At 34.0% G+C, this 26,234-nt stretch overlaps 3 protein-coding genes across 5 annotated transcripts; 2 read left to right on the forward strand and 1 right to left on the reverse strand.

Annotated features, from left to right (window-relative positions):
• The first annotated feature begins 1,584 nt into the window (after positions 1-1,584).
• On the forward strand, positions 1,585-15,753 carry LOC133701618 (DNA (cytosine-5)-methyltransferase CMT2-like). 3 transcript variants are annotated; one of them, XM_062125595.1, is made up of 23 exons: positions 1,585-2,456; positions 2,569-2,597; positions 2,719-3,436; positions 4,618-4,652; positions 4,779-4,881; positions 5,565-5,669; positions 5,746-5,865; positions 6,022-6,115; positions 7,812-8,017; positions 8,120-8,185; positions 8,275-8,523; positions 9,133-9,191; positions 9,262-9,328; positions 9,415-9,744; positions 10,039-10,107; positions 10,190-10,279; positions 10,365-10,452; positions 12,688-12,803; positions 12,884-12,988; positions 13,885-13,928; positions 14,002-14,071; positions 14,144-14,247; positions 15,194-15,753. In XM_062125595.1, the coding sequence occupies exons 1-23, from the start codon at positions 1,842-1,844 to the stop codon at positions 15,366-15,368; spliced, it is 3,657 nt and encodes a 1,218-aa protein (XP_061981579.1). In that variant the 5' UTR covers positions 1,585-1,841; the 3' UTR covers positions 15,369-15,753. The 3 variants fall into 3 exon arrangements, with proteins under 3 accessions (XP_061981579.1, XP_061981580.1, XP_061981581.1); XM_062125596.1 differs by having other exon boundaries at positions 14,160-14,247; XM_062125597.1 differs by lacking the exons at positions 13,885-13,928; positions 14,002-14,071; positions 14,144-14,247; positions 15,194-15,753 and having other exon boundaries at positions 12,872-12,988.
• A 3,336-nt stretch (positions 15,754-19,089) lies between these two features.
• On the forward strand, positions 19,090-22,372 carry LOC133700723 (myb family transcription factor PHL11-like). Its single transcript, XM_062124361.1, has 6 exons — positions 19,090-20,116; positions 20,565-20,641; positions 20,761-20,824; positions 21,001-21,076; positions 21,507-21,576; positions 21,697-22,372. Exons 1-6 carry the CDS (start codon positions 19,963-19,965, stop codon positions 22,105-22,107), a joined length of 852 nt encoding a protein of 283 aa, XP_061980345.1. The 5' UTR covers positions 19,090-19,962; the 3' UTR covers positions 22,108-22,372.
• A 682-nt stretch (positions 22,373-23,054) lies between these two features.
• On the reverse strand, positions 23,055-25,413 carry LOC133700753 (isoflavone reductase homolog). Its single transcript, XM_062124404.1, has 4 exons — positions 24,997-25,413; positions 23,712-23,952; positions 23,433-23,636; positions 23,055-23,334 (listed from the first exon to the last, which is right to left on the reverse strand). The coding sequence occupies exons 1-4, from the start codon at positions 25,324-25,326 to the stop codon at positions 23,180-23,182; spliced, it is 930 nt and encodes a 309-aa protein (XP_061980388.1). The 5' UTR covers positions 25,327-25,413; the 3' UTR covers positions 23,055-23,179.
• Positions 25,414-26,234: the final 821 nt, after the last annotated feature.

A 26,234-nucleotide genomic window follows, 5' to 3' on the forward strand; every position in this document is an offset into this window, starting at 1 on the left:
TGGTGAAATCCATAATGTTTTGAATAGTGAATTTCACTTTCACCACCCCTGTACTTTTGTATTTATAATTATATATAATATAGCTATGGTATAAGTGTAATTATATATATATATATATATATAATTTTAAAGATATTATTAAATTTTAGATTGGGTCTAAATTGAGAATAACAATATTCATACATAACTTTATTTTTTCAAGTTTTATTTAAACCTAAACTATTCATAAAATTTCTAACTCATTCCTTCGACAGTTCATTTGTTAATGGAATTGAACTTGTATTTTATTCCAATTATAGTTTTTAAAATATTTGGTTAATTAACACACATAATATTTTTGTATTTATAATTATATAGTATTTATAATTATGTATAATATAGCTATGGTATAAGTGTAATTGTTTTTTATAATTTTAACTATATTATTAATTTTTAGATTGGTTCTGGACGGAGAACAACATTATCCACATACAACTTTATTTTTTCAAGTTTTATTTAAAACTAAACTATTCATAAATTTTTTAACCCATTCCTTCAATAGTTTATTTGGTAGTTTGATAGTGTAATTGAAATTGTATTTTACTCTAATTATAGTTTTGAAAATATTTAGTTAATTAACACACACTATATTTTTGTATTTATAATTATATATAATATAGCTATGGTATAAGTGTATTTTTTTATAATTTTAAATATATTATTAAAATTTAGATTCGGTTTGGATTGGATTAAGAATAATAATATCCATACATAACTTTATTTTTTAAAGTTTTATTTAAACCTAAACTATTCATCAAAATTTTAACCCATTCCTTCAACAATTCATTTAGTAGTGTGATTGGAATTGTAATTTACTCCAAACATAGTTTTGAAAATCTTAGTTAATTAACACACATCATATTTTATCATGGATTCTACTTGAAACCCTTTCTTGAAACATTGATTACAAAAAGCTATAATTTATAACTTTTTTTAAACCAATCTTTTTAAACTGTAATTGTAAAAGTTATCAAAATATTAAATAAACACTTATGTCCCGCTTATTTGTTAAAAAGTAGTTTTCATGGAAAATTGGTTCCTGTAAAGTTGCTGCAAAGTTGATAATTTTTTTATGTTTAACAGTGTCATAAAACATATATTGAAAATAGTTCTAAGTGTTTGACTATGCCATGAAAAATAAGTTAAAAAAGTTGAAGGATGATGAAATTAAAAAAATTCTAATTTCATAAATTATTTTAAATAAAATAAATAGCAATTAAAAGAATAAGAACCAAATCTAACATATGAAAAAGTAAAATAAGAATAAAATTGATATTTTTTTTAGTTTCATAAATTATTTTAAATAAAAAAATAAATTTGATATATTAAAAATTGAAAGATAATAAAATTAAAAAGTTATAATTTTATAAATTATCTCAAATAAAACATATAACAATAAAAAATATTTAATCATTATTTTTTTATTTTAAAATTTAAAAAAGTGTTTTCTTTATGAAATAAAAGAAAACACTTTTCTTGCTTGAATTCTAATTTAAATTGTTTTAAAATCCCGGTTGCGGTGAAATTATCATTCTATCCGGCTGCGGTGAAATTATCAATTCCCATCCCCTTCAGTGCGGAGACTTGCTTTTCAAATTCCGGGAGTCTTGTCGAGAATCGCCTGGTCCATCCCTTTAGTCCTCCATCCACGACTGTGTCTGTCAGAGATTAACGCTCTCTTGTTTTCAGAACTCTCTATTTCTAGTTAATCGAAGATTCGAACACTCTGCTACCTATCCACACTCCACACGCCCTTTAAAAAAAATAATCCCAAACCCCCCTCTCATATCTTATCTCATGCAATGAAATCGTCATCATCACCAACGGATTCAAGACCAAAATTAACACCTTTGCAGGTGTACGAATCCACTTCTACCTCAAGAAGATCTCCAAGATTAGCTCCACCAAACAACAATGTACCTTCAAAAACCCCCAAATCTAACAAACCCAAAACAACTCACATTTCCCTCAGACGATCTCCGAGGCTTGAACCCACACCTGCTTCTCCCCAAAGCGTTTCGAGGAAAAAGCACAGCAGAAACGTTTCTAAAACGAAATGCTCTGCTCGAAACGTTTCTGTTGACCGCAAAATCCCGTCGAGGTCCTCAAGGGTGGGGAATTCGCGCATGCAAAATGTTGCCGCCAACCGAACAGTTTTGTTGGATTCTTCAGCTTTGAGGAGGTCGCCGAGGCTGTCAAGTGCGGACATGGAGATTGTTGTTAGTGAACGAAACGCTTCAGTTGTTTTGGCGGATACAGCGCGCTTGAGGAGGTCCCCGAGGCTGGCAAATGGGTACGAGGAAGTTGCGGTCAGTAAAGTGAGGACTTTCTTGAAGAGAAAGAGAGTGTCTGACGAGATGTCAAGGTCACCGAGAAATCAAAACGGCCGATTGGACGTACAGTTTGCCTTAGTTCAGGTGTCGTTTCTCTTCTGCACGCTCTTTAGTCTGTTATTTTTTTTTTCTTTTGTTATGGATTGCGTACTTGTGTTTACTTCAATGTTAACAATAGGTTCTTGATTTTCTGCAGAGTGAAAAATGCTCGCGCTTCATAGTAAAGTAATGATTTTATCACACAGTAAATTTATTTGGTCGACTTTTTACTGTTTTTTTTTTTTAATTTTAATTTTAATTTTATAGCTGGTAGTTAGTAATTAGCTCATGCATGCTTGTGTTCTAGCGAAGAGAATGGAAGAAATTGTTTGAAAGTAGAATGCTCGAGTAAGGACTTATCAAAGGGTTCACCTGTAGCATGCAGTTCAGCAAATGCTAAACTGGGATGCTGTGAAAAGCGTGGTTGTCAGTCTGTTTTGTTGACAATTTCTGACTCTGAAGTAGGGGATTCGGGAGAGTTTGAAGCCAAACCGCTATTGCTTCCATGGCATGGAGATAATGAGAGTCAAACTGGGATGGTAAAATGTGATGATGGCTCAAGTGTGTTTGAGGAGGAGCCGTTGAGGATGTCTCCAAGTTTTGATTTTGCAAATGAAAATGCTGTTATTAACGAGTCTCCCATAAAATCTTGTAAATGGTCCTCGGCATTGGATGGGGATGGGAATTTTGAAGTGATATCTTGTTCCAGTGGGATTTTTGATTCGAAGGATGCATGCCCTTCTAAGAGGGTTAAAATTTGTGAAGAAAATTCTGTTTCAGGAATGTCAGATGAAAAGCTCTTGAGACGGTCTCCCAGGACAAACTCTATTGTTGTGACTGAAAATGGGGAAAACAAGTCAGGTAAGAAGCAATCTCCAAAGAAGAATTCTGCTAAAGAACGGTCTTTGGAGAAGGCTTCTTCAGGGAAGAAGCAGAAGGAACACAGAGTTAATTGTTCCCTGATTGGAGATCCTGTCCCCCATGATGAAGCTCAAGAAAGGTGGCATTGGCGATATGAAATGAAGGTGACTAATAAATTCTTGTTTTATTATATATTTATTTTATCTTTAACTTGATTTTCAGTACATATTTGGCACTCTTCTTTATTGCACTTTTATTTCAGTATTAGGTAATTTGGGGGGCTCTAACAATCTAACTGGGTGATAATAGCTATATTTGTGCTTGGTTCATCTGACTTTTGTCTGTGAATTTATTGTTGCCACGTGAAAATTTGGCAACCATATAAGATCTTGTTGCAAATCTTAAGATAATCTGGTGTTGTGTTATTTTATTATTCAAATGTTTTAGATGGTCATCGTGTCATCAGAATTCTGTACTTCCTCCTGCTGGTAGATGCATATTAATTATGCCTGATTTACTGTAAATGAGTTTGTTGCACTAGAACACGAACTATTACTGATTTTCAAGGTAATTTCTGGTTGCAATTTTTCTTTTAAGTGGTTGTCACAGAAATCATGTGTCTTAATAGGTTATATAGGTTCAAATGCTGCAGGGCCTGTGCCTAACATCAATCTTACATGTATATCAAAAGATGATTGTCAATTTGATGTTTTTCTTTTCTTTTTCTGCCATAATTTAATTAAGAACTAGAACATGCAGCTTTAGATGATAAGGTAACCCCCCTTATAACTTGCATCTTGGCTATGGAAAACCCCCTGAAATAGACCTGCTAAATAGCATGTATATAAGAAGTGAAGTACACTATACTATCCAAATAATATATAAGAGTGGTTGCTTGTGTTGAAGATTCTAGAATTGTCCTCCAACCAAACAGACCAGATTATCACATAAACAGCATGTCTAAGAATGCTGCCTCAGTCTGTTAACCAACAGTTTTGTGTCAGAAAAACCTCCTCTAGGATCTTAAGATACAAACCTCTAATTCCCAGAGATTGAAAAAAAATTGGTTTCCTGGAGTTGCATTGCTGCTAAAACTGAAAAAACAAACTTACCAAAATGATTTGTTGTGTGGCCTTTGCACCTGTAACAAGTTAGTAGTATTAGCCAATTAAGATTTCAGATCAAACAAGTGATATCTTATCCTTCCTAGTAAGTGGTAACTTGACATGCTCCATAACTTTTAGTGCATGAAATTATCTGTAAATCATACGCTACTTGTTTTAATTCTATTTGCCTTAGATTTTGATTATTCCAATATTCATGGCGGGCATCTTTGAGTTTGCAGAGTAAGAGAACCAAGCATCCAAGACTCGCTTTAGAGTAAGCAATCAGTTATGAGCTATTCTATCTGTCTGGTATTTGTTGTTTTATGTATCCTATTTCAATAATGTTTTAGCTTCTTATGGTTTTTTGCTTGTCAATTTTTTTTGATGCTCATTTGTTCAGTGATGATGATGAAGATAAGGTTGTTTGGAATGTTGAATGCCATTACACTCAGGCTGATATTGAAGGTCGCATCATTAATCTTGGAGATTGTGTCTATGTAAAGGTAAATGCACCTATTTTTTATGAGAATTTACTGAAGATGGATATTTCTTTTCTTATGTGCAACATTACCATTTCATCTTCCCATCAGGTTAAATCATCTTTATTTTGATGCTACTCATACTTTTGCTACCCTGTGATTAGGCTATATTTTTGAGGTCACAAGTCGCATACCCTTGGTAGAAGCTGTTATTCTATGCATGTTATGTACGAGCTTCTTGTTAACAATATGGTGTCACATAATATGAACTCAAAATTCCATTACATAATAGCTGTTATTTTGCTCCATTGCTTATTTCAGCTTGTCAGCCTCATTTAATTGACCAAGCATTTGCTTCGTATGTGTATATTGTTTGTCTCTCTTACAATTTTGCTTGCAAGAAAGCACTCAGATGTGGGATGATATTCAGACTAAATGTTAATCCTCCAAATTTTTAATTAACAAGTTCTATATATTTTATTTTTTTGTTACCTAATCATGCAGCATTTCTTTATTTTGCACTTGCCCCTCTGAAATTGATTTTTCAGGATGGTTGCTAGCACAATTTGGATTAGCCTATTTCGTAGTAGAGCTTAGGCACAAGAATGGAGTATTGCATTGCCTACACTTCTTTTACTAAACTATGAGGGAAAAAAGGTTTTGAGTTTTTTCAGAACCATTAATCTATCTATTGGAGCAATTTGTAGGGTGAAGGAGCAAAAAATCATATTGGTAGTATCTTAGAGTTTTTCAAGACAACAGACAGGGAAGATTATTTTAGGGTCCAATGGTTTTACAGAGCTGAGGATACGGTGAGTACATAAATTTTGTTGGATTGAATCATTTATTTATTTTTGTATTGCATTAATCACTCTTCCGCCTCCTCAGGTGATGAAAGAAGCAGCTGATTTTCATGACAATAAGCGGTTATTTTATTCCACAGTGATGAATGATAATCCAATAGATTGCATTATTTCTAAAGTCACTGTTGTACAGATATCACCTAGGGTAAGGTTCAGTCGTACTTCTAGATTTTTATCAACTTCAATAATCTTCGGGAAGGCTGCCTTTTGAAGTTTTTGTAGGCTTTGATGGCATCTCTTCCTTTTTTGCCCTAATTAATTTATTTTGCATGCTAATTTAATAAATTGCAACTTGTTTCAGGTACATTTAAAATTTCATTCAACACCAGCGTCTGACTTCTACTTTGACATGGAATACTGTGTGGATTATTCAACATTTCGAACTTTGCTGACTGGTAAGAATTTAAATTCTACTCCTGGTACCGAGTTGCTGTTTGAGTCTTGCTGCAATTGCATGTCAAATGGAGGAATGGAAGGAACAGTTTCATCGTTCAATGGAAGGCATGAGATACTGGTTAGGAACCAATGTGCTTGATAAGCCCCAAACATCAAATTTCACATGTTTCATGCTTAGTAAATTTTGATCCCAGCTGTTAGGTTTGTAGGTAATGAGAGGGAAAGAAAGAACCTTAGGATACTGGGAAAGAAAGAACCTTAGGATACTGAGAAAATAATTCTGAAGATAGTCTATTGACGCATTATTTGATTAAATCACCTCCCTTAATGCCACCAATTCTGTATCACAAATCTGAGTCTTGCGTGTGGAGGACAACATGGTGGAAAATAATTCCTCTGGATCTTTTATTCTTTGCTCCAATACTTGCATCAGCTGGAAGATAGTCTATTGTGATAAGAGTGTTTATTCCAGTATGCAATTAGGTATTGTGGGTTACTGGTGCTTATCTGTTGCCAATCTTTTCTTCCTAGATAAAAAGGTGCATAGGTTGAAGCTAAAATAGTATCCTTGATCAGTATGATATACTGTTTGAATTACTGTCACCATCTATCCACCTCGGAGAAACAAAAAAAACAGATTCTAAAAGGGAAGATAACACTTGTATGTAAGACAAAATCTAAGCTGGTTGATGACAGTTTCATTGCAGTGTCTGAATGCTATAAATATAAGCCATTATTGTGTATTTTTGTTTGTTTTTGACTCTTTAATGATCAGATATTATGCTGGCTGGTGGTGTTTGTAGGGAAGACAACACACTTTTCAAAAACAGCAGGATTAGATAGCATCTGATCAACCTATATCTTTAAGATAGTCCATCCATTAATGGTGTCTCTTATCTTTCTCCAACTAAATGAATTTCTCATACGCATCCTTTTATATGTTCTAGCATGGATACATTCATGTCAACATATTTATGTTCATTCACTCTGCGTCAGCTGAATGGCATAAAAGGATGCATACAGCCAACCCCAACTAGTTTGGAATGCTCTTGTTGCCCCAGCTGTCTTTTAAGAAAGGCATCTGAATCAGTGCAGCAACTAGGGCTTAGGACTTTCATATTATAGTGCTCTGTTCAGGAAGAAAAAGCAAAAAAATAAAATAAAAAATAAATTAACCAATCTTCTTGCGCGCTCTATTAATCTATTTTTTGATATTTCACAGGCTAAAAGTAGGAAACATTCATCTTGTATTTGTTCCAATTTCTTTTCAAACAAATCTTTATAGTTCTGTTTCAGTAGGTGGTCCTTTATTTTGTTTTATGCCGTGATGCTTCTCCATTTGGGAATGTTGACTTTAAGTGGTGGTCATCAGTCTCACTCCTATTCTTTTAAGCACAATATAGTGGAGGGCTTTTTTCAATTTTCAAGCTGGATAGGTTTTAACTCAAAGTAGTGTGTAAAAGAGACTAATAAAAACCATTTTTGGAATCTCACAAGTTTCAGGATTGAGTGGTACTTTCACTTTAATTTTGGCATCCTGCTGCTTTTGGTTTTCTTGAACAGCCTGGTAATTACCATGTGTTTGCATGACCTTGAATTCCTCCTTTTGTTCCATAAAATATACAAAACTGACTATGAAATGATGAAAGCTTTGAACCAGGCATGACACTTATACATCTGATGTTCTGTCTCCAGATTGTTCATTAAGGGGACATGAGTTATCAATACTGCCTTTCTGTGATTCTCGTTCTGCAACTCCCAGTGATATTTCAATGGAAAACATATCCACTTGTGGAAGTTACAAAGCAAAGTTGACACTACTAGATCTTTTCTCTGGCTGTGGTGGAATGTCAACTGGATTATGCCTTGGTGCCAAAGTTTCTTGTGTCGATCTTGTGACGGTACTTTCTTGAAATTTTGTATTGTTACTTCCTTGAAGTCAAGAAATTCATGTTTAAGCACACACATGATTGTTCTTTAGTTTTGTTCCCCTTTTATTTTAGAGTTGGGCGCTAGACAGTGATGAGTCTGCATGTCAAAGCTTGAAGTTAAATCATCCGGAGACACATGTGAGTGTGCCTGATCTACCATTTGATCACTGCTAGTTCTTCTGTAAAAAAATGGAATTGTATGAGATATATGATGGTCTTAAATATAGGTTAGGAATGAAGCTGCCGAGGATTTTCTTGAACTATTGAAGGAATGGCAAAAGCTATGCAAACGGTATGCGGTCAATGATGTAGGAAGGACACATAAGTCGCGGTCAATGGCATCAAGTATGTCAAAACAAAATAAAAATTCTTCAAATGATGATGATATTGCTCCTGGTGAATATGAAGTCGCTAGGCTTGTTGACATTTGTTATGGGAAGACCGATAAGAGAGGAAAGCGTGGGCTGAAATTTAAGGTACTTCATGACAATTGCCATTCTCTAAATTTCTGTTAGTTCACTGCACAAGACATCATCTTTCATACCCCAAACTTTATAATTAATGGGATGTTAATTTTTATAACTGCTTTTCAGGATCAATTTGCATTAAATAAATAAACGATTCCAAATGGTTGTTATTAAGGGAAGTCCTTGTCTCATGCTTTTGAGAGTCAAGCTGATGATCTTGAAATCATTTTTAGTATTAAAAATATAAACTGATAAGTTTGCAAAAGAATAGAACATATTGTATTAGAAGAATTTTGGACTTTGTATTGATATAAAAGCATTAATAAGTAAAATTAGTGTTTAAGTACCTATCCTTTTTCCTCTCAAATTTTTAATTGTGAAGTTTACTTGGGTTTTGACTACTTTCTGCTTAAGTCTACAAGCATGTTCCCTAAATAATTTTAGAGGTCAAGTATTAGAACATGTTTAAAATAAATGGTAAAAAAGGTGTGAAATTGCACGTTTAAATAAATGAAACTTTGTTTTCTCTTAAGCATCATGGGTCATAATTCATATTCATTTTTTGTTTGATATTGTAGTTTGGTGAAGATGATTTTCTACTCATAGCTATTTCGTTAGGTGCACTGGAAGGGTTATAGTACCAGTGAAGATTCATGGGAACCAATTGAAGGCTTAAGGTATGCTTTTTAGAATGCAATATTTCTGCTTGACTCTGTCCAATATTACCTATTGATTTGAAATTTTCAGTAACTGTGAACATTCTATACGGGATTTTGTAAGAGAGGGGTTCAAATCCAAGATCTTGCCACTTCCTGTGAGTTCTCTTTCACTGTTGCTACAAGTTGGGATGCTGTCTAAACTTTTATACCAGCATTTTCCTAATGAATCAATATATACCAGGGTGATGCTGATGTGATTTGCGGAGGTCCTCCATGCCAAGGGATTAGTGGCTATAATCGCTATAGAAATGTTGATTCTCCACTTGCTGATGAAAGAAATATTCAGATTGTAGTCTTCATGGACATAGTGCAGTTCTTAAAACCTAAATATGTGCTGATGGAAAATGTAGTTGACATCCTTAGATTTGACAAGGCTTCGTTTGCTAGATATGCTTTAAGCCGATTGGTGCATATGAAATACCAAGCAAGGCTTGGCACCGTTGCAGCTGGTTGTTATGGTCTTCCACAATTTCGGCTGCGTGTTTTCTTGTGGGGAGCTCATCCCAAGGAGGCAAGTTTCATAATTCATGGTGTCAATCATTATGATATTTTATAGTGAGCTTGACCCATTCATTTCCCCAAAAAATGTATTTAGAATAAGTCTATAAGAAGAACATTTAAAATAGAAAAAATGAACAACCATTCTTATGTGCTGTAAGTAATCTTCATTGGTCAAGACAACATGAAATTTCAATTGCTAAAAGACGTAACATTCATCAGGCATATATGACAGTTTGAATATCTTGATCTCTTTGTGATGTTAAATGACCATCTAATTGTTTTGTTGCTTTCTTTTCCCCTGCAGAAACTGCCTCAATTTCCACTTCCTTCTCATGATGTTATTGTCAGATATTGGCCTCCACCTGAGTTTGAGGTATCAGTTTTCTTTCACAGAGGTCTGAAATCACATTTATCTGCAGCCTATAGTTAGTTGATGATTTGATTGGTTATTGCAGCGGAACACTGTTGCCTATGATGAAGATCAACCTCGTGATGATCTAGAAAAAGCCACAGTTCTTCGTGATGCCATTTCAGATCTTCCAGATGTAGGTTCACTGTATGCTGTATTTCCATTTATTGACGGACAACTTTAGTAATTCTATTTTACTCTCATCTTACTCGATGTTAAAGGTCACAAGCCATGAAACCCGTGAGGAAATGGCATACGACAAGCCTCCAGAAACTAACTTTCAACAATTCATAAGGTCAACAAGAAACGGTAATGTGATTACTCTTAAATTGCAAAAATTGGTAATATTAATAGTCCCAATTGCTATACCAGAGGCATCACAATATTATCTTTTGTAAATGTAAATGTGGGTACGGTTGGACTGTGAAAATGCAACTGTCTAAATTTGGGTGAAGAAATAATTGAAATTTTAGTATTACTATGACAAGCGACTTGCATAATTAGATTTTGAGCTTATCTTGTCTAGAGTAGAGCCATCTGTAAATTATATAGTTATATATCAGTAATATAGGGATCCATCTCAACTCAATTAACTAAGTGGTAGTTTAATAAGCTGAAGTTCCTATGTATACAATTTCTTCCATCTATGGGAAATCTTTTGTTTGTTACTGTTTAAGGCCACACCAGTGCCCCTCTACATTCAAGCTGGATATAGGCTAAACCATCTCAAATGGTCCTCTTTTATCTTCAATTGGTTCTCATGGTAATCCAATTCCTTCTTTTCTTCGTTCTCTTCCATTTTCCATGTCAGTTATGCTTATTGAACATGATGATTATGTCCGACAATTTCTAGTAAGAAGTATAATTGGTCAAATGGTGAAAACTTCCAACTTAGTGGGTTCTTAGGATCACATAGTAATCTAGTTGTGCATCTGGAGTTCAACCATCTTGCTTTGACTCTATAGCTAACAAGCATCTGCCAATTTCTAAGAAGCATTTGCAAATTCATTGCTTATATTCCTTGGGATAATTTGCTCTGAAGCTGCAGAGATAGTAATGGTCTATGAGAAAGCAAACGACTGAATATGTTTATGGTTTCTTTTGACCATTCTCTTCTTTCTTACTTCCCCTTGATTTACTTTTTGTTCTTTTATTCCACATCTTGTCCCTGTGAGTTCTCGGTCATTATAAGTGTGTGTACTAAATGTTTAACATTACCAAAAATATAATAAAATGAGGTAGCTATGAAATAAATTAAACTTTTCATCTCCATTTTTTGGGTTATTAAACAAATTAAACTTTTAGAACATTTTCACATTAGAGAAGTTATAAAACTTAGGCAATAAACCAATAAAATAATGTGGTAAAACAGAAAAACTTGACCATCTTGGTTCTCTTTACCTTTCATGCCAAAAGTTCTATATGCTAAATGAAAGAGAAGCAAAATGCATGTCAAGATTAATTTAACAGTATAGATCTATTCAAATTGCAGGGAACCTTATCCTAACAATGTTTCATGGGGGCCAAATTGAATTTTTTGGATTTTTTGAGACCTATATTTGAGTTTGGTGGTTGTCTGACTCCTTTGTTGCTTTTTGCAAACAAGCTTATGCCTTTCATTGTCTTAATGTGACTGTTTAATCTCAACCCTATAGTCTCGGAAATTGTGAGAGATAATGACAAATACTGGCAATAAAGTAGTGACAAATTCTTGTGATAAAGTTGATGGGTTTGGAGGCCAATCAAAAGTAGTCCGTGAACGATTTTTTAGTAAAATTTACTTATATGGCGAGTTTGTTTCTATTTCCACACTGCATGAACACCTGAAAAATGGACTCTTAGGTGGCTCAACCATAGATCTGTACATCTTCTCTTTGCATTTAGATCTACTATTGCTATAGATAGATATGATACTCTCTCCTTTTTGTTTAAATTGTTGCATTGCATAATAGTTATAGTATCAATTCCTTTGCATGCATTTAAGTTAACATATTCTCCTTCTTTTCCTATATGCTGCTAAAGTTGCAATACATTTATTAAACTTGTTTCTGCTTAATTTGAACCCTTTTGAGTTTGGACTCTAGGTTGCTTTCCCACTATTCAACTTTCAATTAACTCAAGCTCTTTTTTAATCTACTAGAGTTGTTGCCACAAAAAGTTCAAGTCACAGTGTGTCATCTGGAATATGCTTAATTTTTTTTATCCATCATCAGAGCAAAAAGATAAAGATTCATGGCAGGTTTTGCTGTCGGTTAATAATGATAAGATTTAAAACTGTGTTTTCCCCAATTGTATTCATGCAAGTAACTACCATATTGTACATATAATTTTATCACAATTTTATGAGTTCTTTCCAAACTGGAGTGTCAGCCAGATGGAAGAATGAAAATCATTCTCCTATTTAAGGTTGTCAGCTTTTGGACCTTACATTTGGTGAAACATGCATTTGTATATTTTAAAAATAAGTTAAAACTTTGGGAGAGTTCATGGAGGTAATTGCTGACTACATAATTGTTTTTTAATCTCTCTCTTCTGGTTCTGTAGAGATGACTGGTTCTGAGCTCAGTGGAACAAGAATGATCAATTTGCTATATGACCATCGTCCTTATTCATTAACTGAAGAAGATTTTGCTCGAGTTTGCCAAATTCCTAAAAAAAAGGTTGGATAAATATGGATTCTGTGGATTGGTATGCTGAGATTCATTCCTTGATTTTCTTTCTCATGTAGAAATTCTTTTAGGGAGCAAATTTCAGGGACCTACCTGGTGTGGTTGTAGGAGCTGACAATGTTGCCCGGCGGGATCCAACGAAAGAGCAAATGTTGTTGCCATCCGGAAAGCCCCTGGTTAGTGCTTTATTGCATTTTCCTTTGCCAGATCGACTCTTTTTTTCAGTTAATGATTGTGAAATAAATTGCAGATAGGAATGCATGTTTCAACTTGTTTTCCTGCATTTCGAATTATGCAATGAAATGATCTATAGTTTTACAATTATTGTCTCCTAAACTCTTACTTATTCTGTTATAAGAAAAGTTAACTAGAGATGGTTAAATAGTTCTGTAGATTCATTGTGCTCCAAGATAAATACGTGAATACTTCTAAACAACAAAATGAAGGGAATTTGCAGTCAATTTGGCAGCCCGCCTCAACAATGGAAGAGAAAGCATTGATACTTGATCAATCCTTTCTGTGCAGCCAACTCCAAACACATTTTAATGGCTTCAAGTTGGGTTCAAGATCATGTCTTGTCCCTGCCAAATTAAACAAATATTTTCACTCAACCAGAACTATCACTCACATTTAAAGACTAACCATCTGATCATTACTGTTAATAACTGTTTGGAAGGAAATCAACAATCATATATTGATCTCTTTTCAGCTAAACATCCAAACTGCACTTAGTAAATACCTGCTTATTGTTGGCGGGCAAGAAATAATAGAATAAAACATATCAATCCCATGTTTATTTCTAAAATATACTTTAGCATACAAAAAATGATTTGGACAGGGGGGAAAAGAACAGATAAGGTAAATGGGATTTGAAGTACTAAAATATTTCATAAAGCTTTTGGGAGGTGGTTAAACAAAACGACCTTGTTGTAAGGAACAGGAGCAGACCAAAGGTATTGAAATTTGTTGACTGGGTGAAAGGGACTGCATTATGGCCGTAGTAAATTAGGACTTTGATGTCATGCTTAGTGGGCACTGGCACTCATTTAAGTTGTGTTTTATTTGCTTGTAGGTACCTGATTTTGCCTTAAATTTTGAAGGAGGAAAGTCTAGAAGGTTACAGTTTTTCTCCTGTTTCCTCTCTTATAAATTTTTTTCAAACATTTTAAAGATCTGAGTATCTGTTTAGGCCATATGCGAGATTATGGTGGGATGAAACAGTGTCGACTGTTGTTACTTTTCCGGATCTTCACAGCCAGGTCCCTCCTTGCTCTTGTTTAAGCTTACGATCATATATTTTTTTATTGTAATAACTCTTCATGCATTTGTAGGCGGTGATGCATCCAGAGCAAGATCGAGTTCTCACCATACGAGAATGTGCTAGGCTGCAAGGTTTTCCTGATTATTATAGATTCTGTGGGACAGTTAAACAAAGGTGAGTATATTTCTTCAGAAAATTTCTATTTTTTTTCCTTCTCAAAAACATCTGACAGCGTCTGTGTGCATACATTTGAAAAGAAAAGGAAGACATTTTTTAACCAGTGAACCACCTCGAAACTGACCTAGTGCTCATAGCAGGTCATTTGAAAATTGAAACTGTTCAGAAAGAAACAGAAACCCAATCAGAACTAGTGAAAGCTTGTCAAAACAATCTGGTTTGACTGGATTGGTCCGAGTGGCACCAGTCTAAAATCTTTGGATAAGAGTTGTGGAGAATGATAATTGTCACTTGACATTAGACTAATTTAGCATGTGTATTAGTTATATTCCTTTGGTTGTTCCTAATACATGTGAACTTAGGTTTTTAGTTATACCTATTATATGTTTCCATTGAAGTTATTATTATTATTATTATTATTTTAAAATTTCATTAAGGACTTAAAAAATTAATATATCAACAATCTATCATTACTTTGGCATAATTATAGGCTAATACATATAGTTTAGATGCTAGCTTAACTCAAATAATTTCTAGTTAAACAAGCGGGTTGACCAATTACCTGCCAGTTGACCCCGTTGCTTGATCACCCAATCTGTTTTCAAAACAACGGCTGTTGCAGGTGCTGTTTTTCCCCGGGTACAATGTTGTGCAGCAACTGCTTTTGGATTTCTCAAAAGGTTTTGAATAAAAGCGAAGCTGAAAGTTGTGCCCTGTTTATATGCTTTAGAACAGTGGTCCAATCGATGTTTGCACAGCCCTGTTAGTTTTAGCTAGTGAATTTTGTTTCCATAACTGGTTCTTTGAGTGATGAAATTGCTATTTCCTACCTCCTATAAAGTGTATACACTATCCTGTTCTCAATCTCTTATGTATATGTATGCGTGGGCGTGCAGTAACCGAGCATGGTGTTTATATGACCAGCTTCTGAACTTTTTTGCAGGTATCGTCAAATTGGAAATGCAGTTGCAGTTCCTGTAGGTCGTGCCTTGGGATTCACGTTGGGGATGGCATTTCAAAAACTAAGCGGGGATGATCCGCTAATGACATTACCTCCCAAGTTCTCTCACTCAACTAACCTTCAATTAGCTAAATCACTGTTTCAGAAGGCTGAATAATATTTACTCGCACCGCAACCTTTCAGAAGGCTGAATAATATTTTTCCACACCGCAACCCTGTCATCCATCTCATTACACGCGGCATTAACGTCGAGTTTTGCTTGCTGGGCTATTCCTTTTTCCTCAATCTTTTCTACCGGGAGAGGCAAGCTCGTGTCATTTTTTCATTGTAATTGGATATCTGATTTTTTGCATAAAGAAACTCATTGAATATCAATGAGAAATTTGTAGTTCGGATTTATTGTTTCAATAAAACGCCTGATGGCAACTGGAAAAAAAAGGTGTGTTCTTGTCAATTTGTGAGTATTTATCGAGCCCCAAATTATAAAGAACGTTTATAAGATATTCTGTTCAAAGTTGAAGGACACGATTACTTATTATTGATATTGGCTCCCTCTTGAATGTACGGTGAAGTTATTATTTGTTGAGTTTGGCAAAAATGTTTTATTTATTGATTTAGATCCAAAATAAAATATTATATTCAAAATAATATATATATATATATATATATATATATATATATATATATATATATTACCCTTAATAAAACCTTGATATTTTTTTTTTAATAAGCTATATATATTATGTTCCATATAGATACGGTGGATGGTAGAAGTATGCCTCCATTCTAGATAATTTTTGTAGTCTTTTTTCTTCTAATAATTATTCTTTTAATGGGCTGCATACTTTATTTAATAGAAATTGGATATATATAAAAAAATTATATGAACACGATGTAAATAAAGGACTGAGAATTAGCTCCAATGGAAACGAAGATTTGGAAGTTGGAAGGGCTTTTATTGAGACGTACTTCCCATTTTTATGTACTTCCATTGACATTTCTACTTTTACCAATACTGGGACAAACCAGAAAGCTAATCCCTAGGAGTCCCAAAATCAATTACATTAAAAATAAAACATTAAAATTCCCAAAATCATTGGCATTCTATTTACCGTGTGTATAGATTTATTGCATTGTAGATTACTAAATTGCTATAATTTCTTTGCCCTCTATTCCAAAAAACAAGGGGTACAATGGTATTATTTTCAAAGGTATCTATTTATCATTATACAATTGATCGTGGTTATAATGGTCCATCACTGTTTTGTTTTTTTTTTTTTACGGTTAGATGACATTATTGTCGTTAAATGATATTTTTATAATGGCTCTTTCATTATAATTTATTTGAAATAGAGGTAAATTAGTATTTTAACAAATAAAATAATAATAAAAAAGTGGTTGGTGCGTGCTATGCATGTGCCGGCAAGTGGATGTTGTCCGTGATCTTCGGGCGACACGTGTTGTGTCTTACGGTGGCAAAAAATTCCCAACCATCATTCGTCTGAAGCATCCAATGAAGGCGTAGTTGATGGGGTAACGTGTGTAGTCAAATTCGCAGTGGTTCCGCGATGACAATGTTATATATTATTAATCACAAGTTCACAGGTTTAACGAGTTTACCTACTGATTGGATATGTTTTTTTTTTGTCATTTAATTTTGTTTTTTTTTAATTTCATAATTCAATATTGGATTGGTTGAGAAATAAAATGCATGGTTTATTTTTGTTTACTTTCTATAAGGTTATCATTGTCTTAAATAACTGTCTATTTTTATATTGGTGCTCAATTTTGTGAACATATATTTTTATTATATAATTAAATAAAAATAGTTTATAAAAAATTATTAAATTCAATAGAGTCCATGACCCAGGAAACGAGGGGACTAAGATAGACTTAATCTGTCATTGTCTCAATATTTTTTTTTAAAAAAAGTTATTATCACTTAGAAAGTTAAGCCATGTTTCTACCGGTCATTAAAATTACATTTGAACTCGTGAAATCGATCAATTTAATTCGAGTTAGCTCCTATGCGATTTAATTGAAAACTTGAGTTAGGCGAGGAGCCGTGTCGAGAGGTTTCAAGATTGAACCATTTGGTAGGTTTAATAACACTGTCAAAAAGTTCTTTACGCTCTTAATATTTTTTTTTGTATTTAAAAAATTTAATCTGACCCGCGGAATGACTATTTCATAACTAATGACTAGGCTTTTATACTAGAAAATTGAGGTGTGTGCAGAGCTATAAGAGGTTCCATGTCGGACAAAACCATGATGATCTTGAATTTTAGAAAATCCAATCAGAAAAAGATTAAAAGAAAATAAATAGAAATCATAAAAAATAAGAATCAAATTTGATAAGAAAAACATAAAAATCAAATTTTAAGAGATGAAATTGAAAAACAAATAAATCGAATTCGATATAATTAAAAGATTGAGGACTATTTTACAATTTCAGAAGGCTAGCACACCTTTTGAGGTGGAGGAGAGAGAAAAGATGGAAGAGAAAAAAAATTATCGTCGGAGCTTCTCCATGCCATGGATGCAAACATGTGCCGCCCCACCATGTAGAGGGCGGCGTATTGCTTCAGATGCTGTCCTAGAAGGCTACCAATGGCCACTAGGAGGTGCCACACGGGCTGCCCAAAGGGCACATACACCTCCCTCTTGCCAGCCACTTGTTCTTCGAATCATAAAAAGATCAGAAAACCCTTGACCCTATAGGATAATTGCAAGAAAACCAAGGTTAAAAAAACTGAAAGTACCCATTGACCTTAAGCAAAAAAAAAAAGTTTACCCCATAGGCCATGCAATAATTACACTGTACAAAAAATATGAAAAATCTAAAAACGTCTCTCAAACATTAGTTGTTCCATTGTTACCCGGTTAACTTGACAAGTTTAAAGATAATTCAGATAACCAATAAAAACATAGTTTGACTAAAAAAATCTCAAGATGGTGTCTTTTTTTAATACTAAGATGACAACTTATTGGATCGATATAGATTAACCTGTCAAAGTCGCTACCCTGATCATGAGATTTTAATAACTCCATAGAAAATAAATTGAAATGAATTATAAAACTTAATTTCTAATCAATCCATTATTGAAGAATGAAATTGAAAAAAAATCAATTAAAAATAGGATAAAAATATGATCCAAGTCAATCTGGGTTAGCATGACAAACTTGCAACCCAGGTCATGAAACTGGAAGAATCTCATAGAAAGCAAACCGAAAAAAAAATATGAAGCTTAGTTCTCAAGAAATCAAAAGTTAAATGATGAAATTAAAAAATAAATCAATAAAAAAAGTTAAAAAAAAACCTGAGTTAACCTATCAAACCTGGAACTTGGGTCATAAGACCAAAACGAACTTATAAAAAACAAATAGAAATAAAATATGAAGTTTAATCTCTAATAAATTCAATATTAAAAAATAAAATAAAAGCATTGTTCTTGTGATATTTTAGATCATGGTTTCCTAGTCTAAGTTATGAATATGAGTACATTATTTATTGAATGATTTCAGTTTAGTACACATTTCTAGTTCATATATATATATATATATATATATATATATATATATTATCAATTTTATGTATATTATTATCTATATTATATAAACGATCTCAATGTGCATCAAAGGAAAAAAAAGGAAAAGAAAAGAAAAGAAAAACTCGTAAACCCATGTAGTAGAGTACATGAAGAATAATTCATTATTTTTAAAATCCTTTTATTTTATAAATATTTAAGAGGGCTAGCTTTATAGTTTTTAGGGACACAATTGAATAATCCATACATCTATAGTAATCAAAATAAACTTTGAGAGGCCATGCCCCCCTCTTATCCTGATTTCATACTTTGAGAGGTCATGCCCCCCTCTTAAAGCCACCCAGCCCTCACCGTCGGCACTGGCTGATCCTTGAGATGGACCACCGCCCACATGTCAAACACCGTCGTTTCAATCAGCATTATATGGCTCCCATTTTGTCCCCTCCCACACTTCCCACGGGGCCCCCCCACGTGACTCCACGAATATTCCTTCCATCTTCTCCGCCGGCGAATATTCCACGGTGGCTGCTACGTGGCATCTAATCTTTTCCTTCTCATGGTCTCTGTGACCACCTCACCGTCGATCATCTTGATGTTTCCTCAAGATGCATCTGACAGTTATTATGGGATGTTGATGTACACATGAGCATGTCGACACAAAAATCTGTTCCCATTGTAAATTTCTTCAATCATGTAGCTTCAGATTCCTCGCCGAGATTTCCTCTGCATGTCCATACACGTATTATAAATACTATTTTTTTTCCCATTAAATACATTCCTCTTCTATTTTGTTTTTAAATAAAATGCCCTGTTAAAAAAAAAACTTTGCAAATAATAAAATTGTTACTTAAAAGTGTTTAGTTTATATATATATATATATTCCCTGCCTGAATAAAAACAAGAATTCTATGTTTTTTTTCTATATTGCCATGTACACTTGTTGAATTTTGGTCACCTGCTCTTGCAAGGAATTGCTTTACTGCAGGAACATTCAAGTCCTCTTGGCCCTCTTTATGCTTTCTTCATAGCCATCTCTTCCCTCTTCGCTTTTGGATCTTCTTATGTTCTGGCAGGGGAGAATTTTAGGAAGAGCAAAAGCAACAAACCTGCTTGACGACTTGTATTCTCCAGTCAGTGATTGTTTCATGAAGTACAAAAGCTAGCTTTAGTTGGAAACTTTGGCTGTTGTATTATATATAAAACATGGAGAAAACAACATTTGGTGTTGGAGGAGGGAGTTATCCATACGAGAACGGGGTGGTGATGATGACAAGAGACCCAAAGCCAAGACTTAGATGGACTGCTGATCTTCATGATCGTTTTGTTGATGCTGTCACCAAACTTGGTGGCCCTGATAGTAAGTCCGCTCAAATTCTTCTTCCTTTCTCTTGTTTGAACTTCATTTAATGTCTAGCTAGAGAGATTGATAGTTTGCTTGATCAAGTTGCCCATATTGATTGAAATAGCCATGAGAGTACGCTTTAGCTCATTTGGATTCTTCCAGGAAATATGATTACAGCTACTGCAAGTCTTCTCCTTCGTTCTGACTAGATTATAACAGAAATCATAAACCCCCATAAAAAAATTCAGAAACATCAGCCCCAGTAATAATAAACTGTTGTAAATGCTGCTGTTGGCATTTTGAAACATGAAAATGACAATACGTATAGTTTATATATCTGGTCTCTTACTATCCGATTGTTCTCAATAATTGTATGAACTTAATCAACCTGAGTCTACACTTCAATGTTCTCTGTGTAATCTTATAGTGAATCTAATTATATATAGAATGGATTTATTTTCAGAGGCAACTCCAAAGTCAGTGTTGAGGTTAATGGGATTGAAGGGTTTGACATTGTACCATTTAAAGAGTCATTTACAGGTACAGTTTCAAGTTTTAACACAACTATTGCTGCTCTTATCAGTGTTAATTGTTCTATTTCCTTTTTCTTTGCCCTTTAAATTGTGATTGTGTAATTATGCTGGCTTATTTATCTGCAGAAATACAGACTTGGGCAGCAGGCTCGAAGACAGAACAATACAGAACAAAGCAAAGAGAGCAGAGGTTAGTTCATTACTGCTTTTCTTTTATTGTTCCATTTTTCACCACAAATAACTGATTTTAGTTTAAATATTGGCAGTAGATCCAATTTTATCTCATAAAGTGTTTACTAGAATTTGTACAATCGAGTAGTTCTTTGAACAAATATTCTGATGACTTTCCGTCCACTTAACTTCTAGGAGCTTCATATGTAAACTTCAGTAAGCGCTCCTCAGGGACAAGCACCAGTTCACCAAGAATCGATAAAGAACAAGGGTATACGTTGCCATCTTTCTTCTGTATTTTTATGTAGCTTGTTTCTATATATAAAAAAAATAACTTGAATTTTTCTGAATGACTCAAGCCCTCAATGGTGTGTGCTGTGTGCAACCATTTTTTAGCTACATCCACGAAAACTTGTTTCCTTGAACATAGCTTAAATCCATTAAAGCTTTTGTTTTTCCTTTTACCCCAGCATTCCTTGATGGAGTGTGTATGCAGTAATGATGGTTTGAGAAGGATCTATCGAATCACGTGATTTTTTGTTGATTACTATTTTCTTTTTTCTATTTTCCCGTGAGATGAAAAGAAAAATCTGCCTTGACTTTAAAATTAACTTAACCTTAGAGTAATCTCATCTGGAATTCTCCTTCAAACTTTATTTGCAAACTTCTATGCTGGTACTAATTAATGTAGTTCAAGACAGAGAAATCTCAGTTGCAGAGGCATTAAATTGTCAGATTGAAGTACAGAAAACATTACAAGAAAAGCTTGAGGTATGGCTTTCTCATAGAGTTCTGGTAGTTGCTTCTAGAAAATCAACAATATCACTTCACTCGGCTAGGTCATTCTCGAATTTCTTATTTGATATATCGAGTTGGTCTTTTCTCCAACAGGTACAGAAGAAGCTGCAGATGAGAATAGAAGCTCAAGGGAAGTACTTGCAGGCCATACTGGAGAAAGCTCAGAAAAGCCTCTCGCAAAACTTGAATGATGACAGCAATGGAAATTTAAAAGCCACAAGAGCTCATTTAACAGGCTTCAATTCCGCTGTTTATAGTCTCATGGAGAACTTGAATGCAGAAGATAGGAAACCAAGCATCACTGATTTGAAAGGTATCAATATGAAGGAAAATGGTCCGGCGATGCATATTCAGAGAGAGGGACAGACACAGGAAACCAAAGATGTTAAGCACCACCTTCAAGGGGATTCCATACATTTTGACCTAAACGCCAAAGGTACCTATGATTTTGTCTCTGCAAATGGATCTGAATTGGAACTGAAAATGCTTTCATATAGGAGATAAATTAGTGGTAATATTTACCAATTACTTCTATAACAAACAACTGTAACTGCTTATAGTGTGACCCTCAAAAGCTGCTTATAAATTTTGTAGAAATTAGATTTTGGAGTTCTTTTTACTATCTTTTGATTTATAGGGAGGCCTATCTATTCTGGTCACTGCACAACCAGAGTACTTTCCTGGAGTTGTCTGTGTTTGTTTTTTAGGTAATTCTCATTATAGGAACATTTTAAACTATGTCAAATCTACAGTAACTTGTGTTCAAGAACCATCCCTCCACACATGCTCATAGAATGAAGTGCTCTTTGTTGCAAGAAATTCATATTTTTATTCTCCCATCAAGGAAAAGAATGTTCAAGTACTGTACCAATCATTCTCATAAATTTCGTAGAATGTATTGATTAGCTTAACATTCTTGTCTTTGAAACATTCCACGCAATTTGTTCTTTCATCTTGTTGATGATGATGACACAGAACGTTGATAGAAGTGTAAGAAATATTTAGAATGGAAACAAATATAGAGAGTTGGTTTAAAGGTGTGAAAATACTGTTTTTAAATTGTTTATTTGTCCAATACAGAGACAATACCTCTAAAACAATGAGAATATAAGATCAAGAAAAGAATATATGTTTTTATTGTGTTTTTTTTCCTATAGAATAACAGGTTTTTATAGATTTGAAATATAACAATGAAATAGTATGATTGTTAATGAATAAGTTATACTTTAAATTTAATTAAATAACTGCTAATTAATTTTATCTCAACAGTCACAAGTATCAAAATTAATTATGAAAATTAATTCAAGAATAAATTAATCTTACAAACATATTAAGTTTCAAGTTCCCAATATCATTTTTTGATATTATAAATATTTATATAATAGTATTAGAAATAAGAGTCCGTGTATCATAACTTAATTTATTACACAATAAAAATTCACACTTGTAAATAAAAAAATATATTTTTTAATATATAATAAAAAAAAAATTTCTTTATTCATTCACAATCTACACCAAGCTTCTTAGATATTCATCATTATACTGCTGTTGATAGATACATAGAACGTGGTTTTCTTCAAAGGAAGATTTTCAGATATTCATCCATGCGAGTGTATTTCACTTCTGGATAAAGGTCCGAAGCTTCTTCTTCTATTTCGAAGTTTGTCAAACAGCCTTCATAGAAAATATGATAGAAATGCCCCATTCCTGCCTGGGCTACATAATCCATGCCTGCAGCAACAAAGAAATTATCCAACCAAGAGAACGTGGACAAACAACCTAAAAAAGAGAGAGATTAATGCCATTTCTATTTTAATCCTCATATGTACCTTTCATGGAAGCTAGGAAGTCTTCTCCGGGAATGCTGATCTTTTCTAGTTTCTTTCCACTGAGTTTCTCCCAGATCTCAACTAACTGTCTTTGTGTGAGAATGTTTTCTGGTGGCCTTAGGTACAAAGTTTTGTTCAAAGTCCGAGGATCATCGATTGCTTTAATTGCGTAAGTTGCAACGTCATCTTCATCCATAAAAACAACTAGAAAACAAATATAATTCAGCATAAATCACGACCAAATAGCCTTTCTTTTTCTTTTTACTACCTCTTACTTACCCTTAACGTTGCCATCTCCATAAAGCCGGACTTTGTCTTTTGGAGGGGTCAGGGTCTCAAGCTGACAGAGGCTACCAACAAAATAACCCGCAAAGCAGTTAGCGGATACATACGTGAAGGGGATCTTAGCATCCTCAATTGCCTTTCTCACAATCATTTTCTGATCAAATGTTTCTCTTCCTGGTGCCAGTGCATGCTCCATTGTTGCTGGGTCCATACCGAATTCTGAAGGCAAGAAACGCTGCCCACAATATAATAGAATAGAAGTATTTTCAGACTCTTAACTAGCATACCCTCGTTTAAAAAAACAAAGAAAAGAAAATCGAGCATGCATAAGGGCGACCTTTCTATGTTATCTTATTGTTGTTGATCTGCTTGGTAAGAAAAGCTTAAGAAACCTACAAATTGTTTATCATTAATTACAAAAACTCTACTGTTCTCAACAAAAATATTTGATGAGTTGAAAATAAGAAAATTAGTGCAGAATAACTCGATTAATTAACATACTTGAGTGCCAAAGGTTTTGAGTAAAGAATTGCAGAAGCCTTTTGAGCCTTTGCCATAACCAAATAAAATATTGCAAGGGCTAAAGTGACAAGACATAGGAGTCCCTTGATCCCACAGCAATCTTTCTCATGATTAGATCACCTTGAGTAATTAGGTCGATATTGTTCTTTTCTAACGTTACCTTGGCGATCACGGATGGATTTGATGGGCACATAGGTGAAGACTGGACAGATTAGCTCACCTGCCAAAATCTATTAAAAAAACGCATGGATACTAAAAGGGACACGTCGAAATCCAAAAGGTGATTTTATAAAACATTACCTTGAATTAAGGTTAAAATTTGAGAAGCTAAATATAAATGAAAAAATTGTTAAAACAGAGTGCGCAATTTGTTAGTGAAGGAACAAAAGATAATTGAACAAAAAAAAGATCTAGTAACAGAAAGAAGATTCATATATACACTAAGTTAGATAAACAGAGGCGAAAATTTTACACTAGGGAAGGGTTAAATCTTTGAGCCACTGCTCAATATTCCAAAGTACTGCTGCTTGTCACCACAAGTTTGAACAACAACAGCAAACAGCAGGAACAACAACACTACGTAACTACGTTGTCTACATGTTGAACTAGCACTACCTTGTGTATCGATCTATATATATATATATATATGACCTGCATCGCTTGCATGGGCAGCCCGAAAAAGGAGATAAAAAGATGTGAAGACAGTCATTAACTGTTAAGGATCATACAGACAGAATTATCATAAATATTAAAGTACCTTCACGTTTCCTGCTTCTTTGATGGCATCCACAAGCTTGAGCTGCATCAAAATGTTGTGGCTCTTAAAATGCACCCCGGACATGGTGCAAATGACAACATCAACTTTCTTCACAGCTTCCACAAGGCTCTGCTGATCGGAGAATGAACCCTGAACCAGGTGAGCTCCTTGCTTTTTAAATGACAATAGTAGATGCAGCTTCTCGATGTCAAGGCCTATCTCAGAGCGTTGAAGGACATAAGTTGTATGGCCTTGGTCTAAGCTTGCCTTCACTATTCTCCTACCAATATACCCAGTACCCCCAACAACGAGAACCTTGCTCTTTGCCATGGTTTCTTGTTTTGATTGTTTCGTGCCCCATGGAACTATGACTTATATAAAGATCGGCAAAAGGATTTGTTCCTAATTAATAATATTTTATCAATTTCCATCATTTTTCTTTAGTATAAGTTACTCGAGTTGGTGACTTGAAATTAACAATAGCTAATTATAGTAGTTAGCAAAAAGCATTCATTGGGGAACAGAGAGGACCCCAATGGGTTAGGTGACAAAATTCTCATCTTGAACGCCGGTAATTAAATGCTCTTCGAAACAAATTATATAGAAAAGTAAAGAGATTTGTAGATTAAATACAACAAAAGTTTGTCTTCGTCAAAGTATATATCATTATTCTAGTTTTCCTAGGGTACTGTTCATATTTATTAGAGCCATATCTTCACATACAATTATTATAACATATGTTTTCCTGGTTGGCAAATATTTAGGCTTCATGATTCTTGGATCTTGTCTCATTTCCTCGTGTACTTATGTACTATGTACCTATTATAACCATGAATGTATTGCGACACAAAACAGAAGTCTTCTACTTCACAATATTATTAAGCTAGGAATTTGTAGATTATGAGATAACATTTAATGTTTTTTTACTATTTAATTGGGTGCTTAAATGTAGTTACCATGCTTGATCTAGAGTCTAATCTGGTCTAAAATTCAGATTACAAAGGCCTTGTCCGACCCAAAGTAGAAAAGGGCTAAAATAGTTGCATGACTCATTTGGCAAACATACTTACAAAGACAGATTAAGTACAATCCTCTATTCACGGGAGGAGGTGTCGGTGTGAGTTCGTAGAATAGAAAAAATAGTTGTACAATACTCTATTCACGGGACTCCTTGATTTTAGCCAAGGATCTTCTACAACCTATAAACAATTTCTTAAATCAACTTCCGTTTGTGTGTG

Source organism: Populus nigra, chromosome 8 (genome assembly GCF_951802175.1).
Source record: "Populus nigra chromosome 8, ddPopNigr1.1, whole genome shotgun sequence".
NCBI lineage: Eukaryota > Viridiplantae > Streptophyta > Magnoliopsida > Malpighiales > Salicaceae > Populus > Populus nigra.

What these genes read in the sequence shown, in the direction of transcription:
- LOC133701618 (XM_062125595.1), top strand. Translation starts at nt 1,842, where the DNA reads ATGAAATCGTCATCATCACCAACGGATTCAAGACCAAAATTAACACCT. An exon ending in GAGATTGTGTCTATGTAAAG is followed by an intron (nt 4,882 to 5,564) that starts GTAAATGCACCT and finishes AGCAATTTGTAG; the next exon opens with GGTGAAGGAGCAAAAAATCA. An exon ending in GGCCTCCACCTGAGTTTGAG is followed by an intron (nt 10,108 to 10,189) that starts GTATCAGTTTTC and finishes TGGTTATTGCAG; the next exon opens with CGGAACACTGTTGCCTATGA.
- LOC133700723 (XM_062124361.1), top strand. Translation starts at nt 19,963, where the DNA reads ATGGAGAAAACAACATTTGGTGTTGGAGGAGGGAGTTATCCATACGAG. An exon ending in AGAATCGATAAAGAACAAGG is followed by an intron (nt 21,077 to 21,506) that starts GTATACGTTGCC and finishes AGTTCAAGACAG; the next exon opens with AGAAATCTCAGTTGCAGAGG. An exon ending in CATTACAAGAAAAGCTTGAG is followed by an intron (nt 21,577 to 21,696) that starts GTATGGCTTTCT and finishes TTTCTCCAACAG; the next exon opens with GTACAGAAGAAGCTGCAGAT.
- LOC133700753 (XM_062124404.1), bottom strand. Translation starts at nt 25,326, where the DNA reads ATGGCAAAGAGCAAGGTTCTCGTTGTTGGGGGTACTGGGTATATTGGT. An exon ending in AAGAAGCAGGAAACGTGAAG is followed by an intron (nt 23,953 to 24,996) that starts GTACTTTAATAT and finishes TATTGTGGGCAG; the next exon opens with CGTTTCTTGCCTTCAGAATT. An exon ending in TGGAGATGGCAACGTTAAGG is followed by an intron (nt 23,637 to 23,711) that starts GTAAGTAAGAGG and finishes TTTGTTTTCTAG; the next exon opens with TTGTTTTTATGGATGAAGAT.